The sequence below is a fragment of the Cannabis sativa genome, chromosome 6 (assembly GCF_029168945.1).
Source record: "Cannabis sativa cultivar Pink pepper isolate KNU-18-1 chromosome 6, ASM2916894v1, whole genome shotgun sequence".
Taxonomy (NCBI): domain Eukaryota; kingdom Viridiplantae; phylum Streptophyta; class Magnoliopsida; order Rosales; family Cannabaceae; genus Cannabis; species Cannabis sativa.
In genome coordinates, this window is record NC_083606.1 from 30,719,748 (window position 1) to 30,730,368 (window position 10,621).

At 35.7% G+C, this 10,621-nt stretch overlaps 2 protein-coding genes and 1 long non-coding RNA gene across 3 annotated transcripts; 2 read left to right on the plus strand and 1 right to left on the minus strand.

The window, feature by feature from the left end:
* Nucleotides 1-900: 900 nt before the first annotated feature.
* On the minus strand, nucleotides 901-2,323 carry LOC115725668 (uncharacterized). The gene is made up of 2 exons (XR_004013437.2): nucleotides 1,349-2,323; nucleotides 901-1,243 (listed from the first exon to the last, which is right to left on the minus strand). It is a non-coding gene; the product is annotated as an uncharacterized LOC115725668 (long non-coding RNA).
* A 2,502-nt stretch (nucleotides 2,324-4,825) lies between these two features.
* Nucleotides 4,826-6,898, plus strand: LOC133038961 (uncharacterized). The gene is made up of 4 exons (XM_061117684.1): nucleotides 4,826-5,348; nucleotides 5,566-5,986; nucleotides 6,069-6,174; nucleotides 6,254-6,898. The coding sequence occupies exons 1-4, from the start codon at nucleotides 4,826-4,828 to the stop codon at nucleotides 6,896-6,898; spliced, it is 1,695 nt and encodes a 564-aa protein (XP_060973667.1).
* Nucleotides 6,899-6,902: 4 nt separating this feature from the next.
* On the plus strand, nucleotides 6,903-9,124 carry LOC133038962 (uncharacterized). Its single transcript, XM_061117685.1, has 6 exons — nucleotides 6,903-7,295; nucleotides 7,393-7,680; nucleotides 7,764-8,092; nucleotides 8,171-8,344; nucleotides 8,446-8,556; nucleotides 8,644-9,124. The coding sequence occupies exons 2-6, from the start codon at nucleotides 7,408-7,410 to the stop codon at nucleotides 8,915-8,917; spliced, it is 1,161 nt and encodes a 386-aa protein (XP_060973668.1). The 5' UTR covers nucleotides 6,903-7,295; nucleotides 7,393-7,407; the 3' UTR covers nucleotides 8,918-9,124.
* Nucleotides 9,125-10,621: the final 1,497 nt, after the last annotated feature.

The window sequence follows — 10,621 nt, forward strand, 5'->3', positions numbered from 1 at the left end:
CGAAAAAAAATAATGGGGTATACCCGACGGTTTTAAACCGTCGGCTATACTATACCCGACGGTTTTTTAAACCGTCGGGTATACCCCATTATTTTTTTTTTTCAATTTTAATACATTAATATTATTCCCCCCAATTTTTCAGCCAAAATAACCTAGTCTCTCTCGTAACCCCCAATTTTAATACAACCCCATTCCATTTGCCGCCCACTCTCTCTCGTAACCCCATCTCTCTTCGTCAATTCTCCGTCGACGACGGCACTGCCCCATCTTCTCTTCGCCGCCCTCCGTTCTCTGTCGCACGCGTGGTCTGAGGTGGTCGACGACGGCACCAGCCCTCTCTTCTCTTCTCTTCGTCAGTTCGGAGTTCGGGTATGTTATGGCTGTCATTTGGTTATTTTTGTCTTTGTCTTTGTCTAAGCATTCAGTTCAAGTGTTCTCTCCGAGTTTCTCTGAGATCAGAGAGGGATATCAAAGATTTGCTATTGAATTTTTTTATTTTATTTTTTGAAATTAGAATTTGGAATTTGGAATTTGGAATTTGTTTGGATTGTTGTGCTCAAGTGTGCTCCTGGTTATATGTATATGTATTGTGTTCTTGTATCTTCTTGATTATAGAAGTATTAACTTATTGATGTATCAGGATATAACTTGGTTGGATGCTAGGTGTGATCTGGTCATTGTTCACTGAGTTTTACTTGTTTGAATTCTCTTTCTGTGCATCCTTTTATAATATTTTACTTTTTATTTTTCCACTCCCCATAATTCTTATGTCTCGAAATAGACGTTTTGCTGTTATATTATTCTTCTTTTCTTGCATATAAGATGCTTTCTTTTTTGTTTGTTGTGTTGTTGATAATATTTATCCATTAATTAATGTACACAACCTTTACAATAAAACACTAACAGTCAAAAGAAAATCATTCTAGTTGAAATTACAAACGACAAACAGAGTACATACATTCTACGACCATTAATCCAAAAACGAGGTGGGATGGATGTAAGTAATCATATGCCTTCCTAAACTCTAGATAATTAATTAATAACCAAAACAGGCCATTACCCTCTTAGAAATGATATAAAACACACCATTAACCCCAACAAAAACAAAATCAGGAACAAACTATCATCATTGATGATTCCAATTCACATTTTTTTTTTTAAAAAAAAAAAAATGCAGTGGAGCTTTCTTCTCCAGTCGAGGCTCTTAAAAAGAACAAGTACTGTGTTTTGTAGCTGCTCTGGCCTGCATATAGAAATCACACAGTGATGAAAACTAACTCAAGATATATAATAGATTATTGTATATAAAAAGTATCACTTCAATATTTGTTAAATGTAACACATTTACCTCTACATTAGAGAAAAGGTTTCTCATCTATTTTCAATCCTCTAGCTTTAGTTTTTGTGCTGTCAGATTGTTTATTGATGACAGAGTAGAGTTACTCTAGCTGCTTCTTATGCGCCCCCCTACTCATGGGGTGAGGCTAGGTGAAAAAAAAATTAGTATGAGACTGGTTTGGGTTTGGAGTTGAGGGATGAGGGAGAGATGAAGTGGGGTGGTTGGAAAATTATATTGAATTATAGAAAGAATCCTTTTCGAAGAAAATAAAAGAATTATAGGTGTGGGACTTCATATACATTCATTTTATTTTTTTGTTAATCGATTTATCAAAGTAGGATTGAAGTTTGCTACCTGGATTGGAATATAAAATCACAACGATGTTATCTGTAAAGTTTTCTTCCTTGCATTGAATTTGTCTAAACTTGAATAAATTAGTACTATATATTTATATATCCTTTCTACTTTTGATAATGATACTGTGTTTATCAACTCGGTATTTGATAGATATACATATAAATTATATACAGCTAAGTTATAATATTATATTTCAGTTAATACAGAACACACGAACACAATTGCTTGTGTAAATTAGTTTCTAACAAAACTTTCCAAGACAACTGTAGAAGATTATATATATTTATTTATTTATTTATATTTTCCTTGAATTCAACCTATACCAGTCTCATTCCCTTTTCCTATAAATCTGACCATTACAGCTCTCTTTTTTCCTCTCTATGATCAGATTTTAACTTTTTCAGATTTTGTATATACAATTTGTTTGATTTTGACACTATCATCATCATGAGATTTCCCTTTCTTTATCATACATTTATTTACTTATTACAAACCCTTTTGCCTTTTCTTTCTTTCTTTCGTTCTTTCTTTCTTTTCTCTATCTATCTTCAATTATTCTACCAAGCCACACACACACCTCTCTATATATATATTTATTGAAAAATTACCAAACAAAAAAGAATTACATGTAATATTCCCAACATCAAGCTAGTGTTAATTTTATTTTAGTACTTTTAGTTAAAATAAAATAACATAAAATTAATAGTGATCATTAAAATGCTTTATTAATTATAGTTATTATTCTCATAATATTACTAAGTTATAATAATATGCACTTTTTTTTTAGAGGTTTTAACTTTTAAAAACTCTTATTGAGTAAAATAATTAAGTGGTATAAATTTAGTTAAAATAAATGTTTATAAATTAGTAGTCTTTTGCTTGTATATGAGATCATCAGTTATATATTATAATCATAGTATGTATTTAATTATAATACATATCTATTATAAGTATGTACACACCGCCTATCTGTATATGTAACTTAGATTTGATATAGTTTATATGTACATGTTAACTTCTCCTAGTATGAACCTATGTGTATGTGTAAATTAATATTATATGTATCAATATCAAGGTGATCGATATCTTATTTAGAATAAATATATAGTATGTTAGATAATAATTAAATCCACACCATTATAGGCTATAGTCCCTCTATTTAATTTTTTTTTGTTCTTCTTCCAAAAGTATTTCACTATTCTTTTGACTCAAAATGTTAATTACTTTAGAAAGAGAGTATATTAAGAAAGTTGTCTTCACACACTTACACAACTACCTCCATTCTTTGCTCTTCTGTTTATTTTATTTTGAAATCCCTCTCTCTCTTTGTTATTATTTATATTTTTATTGGAGAAAGGTATAATCTCTAAAAACTTTATAATTCTTTGTTTAGTGGAGTTTGAATATGTTAGATATTCATCCGTAGAGAAGTAGGTTCTGCGATTAATTGTACTGCGGTCGGATGGGTGGAATATATATGCATGTTAGAAGAGTTTGAATATCTTAAATATTCATCCGTAGTGAAGTAGGTTCTGTGAATACATGTACTGCGGTCGGATGGGTGGAGAATTTTATATTGTTAATGTTATTTTCTTATTATTATATTGTTTTATGTGTTTATTAATTGTTTTTTTTTTCATGTTTTTAATTTTTGGGAATGTCCGATTACAGCTGTTATGCTGCCGAAATTTTACTAGAATTAGGATAAATTTCACTAAAATGCATAAAATTCAATAAAATATATACACATATTTAAACAAATAACTGAATAATTTTTTTTGTTTTTTTAGAAGTTTCAAAATGGATAGAAATTGGATGAGTGCGAATAGATTATCAGCGGAGTATAGTGAAGGAGTTGACCATTTCTTGGACTTTTGTCAGAAGAATGCTAAAAATACTAAATTGGTTCTTTGTCCTTGTCTTAAATGTGGTAACATGGAGCGTGTGGACATTGCTAGTATAAAGGAGCATTTATTTAGGAACGGAATAGACAAGAGTTATAAGGTTTGGGTTTACCACGGGGAAAAGAATAGAGTTCCGGGCGAGGGAACGTCTAAGTCTAACAAGGTTAAGGGTGTTAATTTGGAGTATGAGGATGATCACATTCCAGAAATGATTGGAGATGCACAATATGAATTAAATGTCGATCCTTTGAAATTTCAAAGTTTTGTAGAGGATGCCGAGAAGCCTATTTACCCTAATTGTAATAGGTTTACTAAGTTGTCGACACTTATTAGATTATACAACATAAAAGCCAAACACGGGTGGAGTGATAAGAGCTTTTCGGATTTACTAGCTTTCCTAGTAGAGTTATTACCAGAAGGTAATGTGGTGCCTTCATCTTTTTATGAGGCGAAGAAGACACTTTCTTCGTTAGGCATGCAATATGAAAAAATACATGCATGTCCTAACGATTGCATCCTATACCGTAAGATGTTTGTGGATGCAATATGGTGTCCCACTTGTGGTGAGTCTAGGTGGCAAAAAAAAAAGAATTCTGACGAGGTAAAGGTTGGTGTCCCTGCAAAAGTATTATGGTACTTACCCCCAATACCTCGTTTGGTTCGGTTTTTTCAAAATGCCAATCATGCAAAAAATTTAATTTGGCATGCCAGCGATAGAAAGGTAGATGGTAAGATGAGACATCCAGCTGACTCACCCGCTTGGAAATCAATCGATGCTAGGTGGCCTGAATTTGGCAATGAACCTAGGAATATCCGTCTTGGTCTTTCGCCGACGGAATCAATCCACATACCAGCCTTAGCAAGAAGTATAGTTGCCGGCGGTTTGCTTCGATGTATAACTTGCCGCCTTGGTTGGTAATGAAGAGGAAGTTCACTATGCTTACATCGTTGATATCAGGCCCTTCACAGCCTGGTAATGACATTGATGTGTACTTAGCCCCTCTAGTTGATGACTTGAGTCGATTGTGGCATGAGGGTGTTTCTGCTTACGATGCCTTTAGGAAAGAAGAGTTCAATCTTAAAGCCATATTACTGTGGACCATTAATGATTTTCCAAATTTTCGGAAATCTTTCTGGATACAGTGTGAAAGGGTACAAAGCATGTCCTATTTGTGAGGAGAGAACATGTTCTATGTATTTAAAACACTCGAAGAAGATGTGTTACATGGGACACCGAAGGTTTTTGCCAAAAGAACATGTGTTTCGCACTTGGAAGAAAGCATTTGACGGTAAGCAAGAATTTGGATTGCCACCGCCACCTTTGCTAGGGGAACAAGTGTTAGAAAAGTTGAATAAAGTTCAATTCCACCTTGGAAAGCGAAAAGCAAATCCAAAGAAAAGAAAAGGTCGTCGTGAGAAAAGTGACGTTTTTGCAAATGAACCTCAAGGGCCATGGAAGAAGAAGTCAATATTTTTTGAGCTCGAGTATTGGAAGCATTTGTTGATACGTCATAATCTAGATGTGATGCACATCGAGAAAAATGTGTCAGACAGCTTGCTTAATACCTTGTTCAATATTCCTGGGCGTAGCAAAGATGGAATCAAATCCCGCTTAGATTTGAAAGAGTTAGGGATTCGTTCCAATTTACACCCACAAGTTGTTGGTCGACGAACGTTCTTACCACCAGCTTGTCATGCTCTAACTAAAGCAAAAACAATCTTTGTGCGGTTCTATCTCCTGTGTGAAAGTACCGAAGGGTACTCCTCAAATGTCTCGATTGGGTAGATATGAAAAAATTAATTTTGAGTGGTCTGAAATCTCACGATCATCATATATTGATTCAACATATTCTACCAGTGAGTATCCGTTCTGTGTTGCCAAAGAAAGTTAGATATGCAATTACGAGATTGTGTTTGTTCTTCAAATCTCTTTGCTGTAAAGTGGTTGATGTGCCTAAGTTACAGAATCTCAAGATAGAAATTATAGAAGTTTTGTGTTACTTGGAACAATTTTTCCCGCCTTCCTTTTTCGACATAATGGTCCACCTAACAGTGCATTTGGTCGAGAAGTAAAGTTATGTGGACTCGTGTACTTGAGATGGATGTACCCATTCGAACGATACATGAAAATCTTGAAGGGTTATGTCAGAAATAGAAGTAGGCCTGAGGGTTGTATTGTTGAATCATACATCGTTGAAGAGACGATTGAATTCTGCTCAGACTACTTGTCAGAGGTTACCACTGTTGGCTCTCGCTCTACTCGGGTCGATAGGGAAATAAGCAGAGGGGGTAGGGGTTTTTCTGTTTGTGGTGTGAGTCGAGCTGATTGTGAAGAAGCGCACCGGCTTGTGTTGCAAAATACTGATGTTGTCCAACCGTACATTGAGTAAGTTTAAGTTAATTTTTCATTGTTAAAACATATTAATAATATCAATTCAAACTAAAACAAATCCATTGAACACTTGAAGGGAACATTTTAATTGGATCAAGACTACTAATCCGACTAAGGCACGAAATCAAAAATGGGTACAAGATGAACATTATCGAAATTTCAGTACATGGTTAAAAAACAAGGTACTATTAACATTAATGTTTTGTTACGCATCATATGTTGATTTACCTTGACTCACTAATCAACTTGTTATGTTCATAGGTATATGCAGAAATGTGTGAATCTCCGTGTAGTGTGTCCAACACACTACTTTGCATATCACGAGGTCCTTCGTGTGATGTACTCAAGTTCCCATCGTACTATATAAATAGTACTCAATTTTGCACCCAAGCCCGTGATAAATCTAGAAAAACTCAAAATAGCGGTGTCATGATTGTTGCTAAGGCTTTCCAAATATCTAGTTCAAAAGACAAAAACCCTATTGAATGTGACATGTCTTTTTACGGTGTAATTCAAGAAATTTGGGAATTAGATTACAGTAGTTTTCGAATCCCTGTTTTTCTTTGTGATTGGGTTAGGAGTGATAATGGGGTCAAAGACGATGAATTTGGATTCAAGTTGGTGGACTTGAACCGAATCGGACACAAGTCCGATAGGTTTATAATGGCGTCCCAAGCAAGTCAAGTGTTTTACATGAGTGATCCATTAGATGCACGCTGGTCAGTTGTCTTGACGACACAACCAAAAGATTATGATAATCAAGAGTGTAATGGCGATGATCTCATGCTTAGTGACCAAATTCATCAAATCACCCCACCACCTGTTGATGTCACCGTTGGGGACGATATCATATCATCTCGTGATGATGGTGAAGGATTATGGTTGAACGAATCTATCAACACATGATGGGTCGAACCAGGCATCATCTGAATTGGAGAGACGCGTGCGTGAGACAGAGGAACGCAACAGAAAGTTGGAGGATAAAGTGGATGAGCTCATTCGTTTTATTAGTTCCCAGCATAGCAGCGTTGCATCTGGTTCCGGTGTTGGAGGAGCATCAACTGAACCACCGAACGTTGACATTGCCTCCGAACCAGTAGCACGACCGTCGAGTGCTGCCAATGTGTACTCTGCACCAGATCCCATAGTACAACCGTCAGGTGATGCCAATATCTACTCTGCACCAGATCCCATAGCACAACCGTCGGGTACTGCTAATGTCTACTCTCCATCACCCCCGCGTTTTCGAGAGGAAATTGCTCCAGCAGCAGCACCGCCACCTACTGGTGGTAGTTCGGAAGAGGTAATCTTAATGTTAGTTTACGAATTATTCAAATGCAAAATTATAAATATGGTCAACTTACAAATTGAGTTGTTGCTTGTTTGTTTTGGATTTATAGACCTTACCATGTTGGATGCACTGTCTGTTGGAGCCTAGTGGGATGGTACTGAAGGTTGCTTCAGGCCACATTGTGAAGGAGAAATATTTGAAAGATGGAAAGTTTTCCATTAACATGGAAGAATACCTACACAAAGATTATCGTCGGGTATATATCGAAGAAGCCAATATGGAGAATGCACTGCTCCCGTGTCCCTTAGTCGACGATTCATTGATGACAGTAGGTCAAGCTGTAAATGGTCATGTGGCATGGCCAAAAGACTATCTTACAGCTGTTGGGAAATATTTGGTATGTTTCAATTTGTTTACTTAACTTATTGTGTTTATTAGTTAATGGCATTGCTAACTTATTGTTTTTTTTCATATATATAGACACAACCACCCACCAAGAAACTTCAGAAGCAACCCGTGAAGAAAAGCTCTGAAGATTTACTCGGTCCTCCAACACAGCCTCTAAAACACCCTGGGAGGCCGAGTAAGGCAAAAGTTAATGCAAAGTATGCCCAACCACGCCAAACTTCTTCCATTATTGCATTTTGGAACTTCGTCAAAAGGTGGCCCAAGTCATCCATGCTCCAATTCCAAGTCCAGAATGAGCTATTTGGGGTCGCAGATGACTCTATTTGGCTTGCTAAGAGTGACATTCAAGAATTGTGCACCATGCAATACTTGGGAGCCCAACAAATAGGAGTTTGGTGCAAGTATGATTTATAACTCTTAATAATAAACTCGCTAATGTTCATTTGACAAACGATTATTAATTATGACATTTTATCGAGGTACCTTAAAGAAAGACTGGACATGGGTGGGTTGAATCGAGTCTATGAATTTTTGAATCCGGGTGCGATTGCCACCGATGCAGGGGATGAGAGTAATCGTTGCCAAGCACTAGTCGCTCGAATGACTAGGATGACTAATTCAGAGAAATGGCTTATTGCCCCATATAATAATAGGTATATGTAGATGTAAACTAAATAATTTCGGTATTTTTAACTCTTCATAAAATTTATTATTATGTATATGTTAACAGTTTTACACTTATTTGTCCGAGCAGGAAGATGTTTCACTGGATGCTTGTAGTCATCCAGCCAAGTACGCAGACGGTGGCGTACTTGGATTCAGGCAACGACGACATCCCGGATGATTTGAACTTTATTATATCCACGTAAGTTCTATATCAAACATCCCAATATGTTAGCGTGTTCTTTATTTATAAATTTATATATGCTAATTAAATTTACTTTTTGTGTAGATCGTTCACAATGTATAACCGAATGGTACGACGACCTGATCGACCTACCCAGTGGATGACTCCTATTTGTCCTCAACAACCCGATGACAAACAGTGTGGATACTACGTCATGAAATTCATTGAAAGTTTCATGGTCGTAGAAGATCCAATACAATTGTTGACCCGACAAGATAGGTTCTCCACTCCGTACACTAATGATGAGATAAATATTATGCGTGATCGGTGGATTCATTATGTGAAAGCGGAAGCGGAGCGACAACAGTTACCGTGTTAGATAGTGTGTATACATATACATATTTAGATGATATTAATTAGCGTTAGTTCAATTATTGTGACTATACAAAATTTTAAATATATTTAGACGTTAGTTTAATTGTTGTCACTATGCAGATTTTTACAAAATTTAAAAATTAATGCAGGGAAAAAAATTGCAGAAAATTTGTTTTTTTTTCCTATTTTTCAAATGTACCGACCGAAAAAAACCGTCGCTAAAAAAATTCAAAAACGAAACCAGCATATAAGGCACGTTTTAAAATCGTCGCCTAAAACTGGGTATAGGCGACGGTTTTAAACCGTGCCTAATACTATAGGCGACGGTTTAAAACCGTCGCCTATAGTATTAGGCACGGTTTAAAAGCGTCGCCTATACCCAGTTATAGGCGACGGTTTTAAACCGTCGGGAATCCCAGATTAGCGACGGTTTTGAACCGTCGCCTATTTTGCCCAATTTACGGCGGCCGAATAGGCGACGGTTATAGAAACCGACGACAATACTTTAAACGACTGTTTAAAAGCGTCGCGAAAACCCATTTTTGTACTAGTGAATGCAGAAGTGTATAGTTTAGTTAAGATAGTAGAATAGGTGAGTGCAGGGCCGGCCCAAGCATTTTGGGAGCCTTGTGCGAAATTTTTAAATTGGGCCCTTTAGAAAAAAAAAAAACCCATGTACATTAAAACTACAATTTTATTAGTAGCTTTTTTAAAAAAAAAAAAAAAAATTGCTTCATAAATTTTCAATTAATTTTTTATTTATTTATGTATAAATAATAAAAAAAAATAGGTTTTTTTATTAAAAAATGGGCCTTAAAAAATGGGGGCCTTGTGCAATGGCCCAAGCTGCCCAATGCTTGGGCCGGCCCTGGGTGAGTGTATGGTAAAGTGCATGAGATTCCATCTCAAAACTAATTGGTGATAGAAAGAGTAGTCCATACCTCTTATATATTCTATAATCTTTCCACACATTAACAGTGTAGGACTATCTAACAACCTGATGCATTGATCACTCACATCCTGTCTTTTCTCCCCAATGAAGAAGTTGTTCGAACGTGCCTTCTTTCAACGCATTGGAAACTCATCTGGTATTCAGTCCCCACTATCTTTTTCTCCAATGAGGATAATAGGGATGATCTTGAAAAGTTGTACAATTATGTCAATAAATATTATTAGAAAATGCAAATATTTGACTAGTTTAGAGTTGCATAAGATAGAGTTAGATACTTCTTATTCATTTAGTTTTCCATCTCTAAAAACTCTATTGTTGAACGATGTTCAAAGCTTAGATACTACAGACGATGACGGGGTATTTAAGTTTTTGTTGGTTTTCCCTTCTCTTAAGAATTACAAAGTTCAAGCCTTAAGTTCATGGAATTTGGATACTTAAACATTTATCATGAGTCACATCTTCAAGTTGAAGCCATACATCTGAAGTCTTTGGTACTAGAGGAAGTTACTTTGAACAAAATAGATCTCTCTTCTTGCAAGAAAGTTAGAAATCTCTCATTATTACAAGTTATATTCCTCAGTTTTGATAGGATTCATTCTTTGATAAATTATTACTATGAGTCAGACTCACACTCAATAGACTTTGATCAATACAGTTCAAAGTATGTTGAAATTTCAAATCAACACTTGAAAAGTCTCAATGTTAGGCAGGGAGACAAGTTTTACCAATACGATGACATTTCTTTCAAATTTCAAT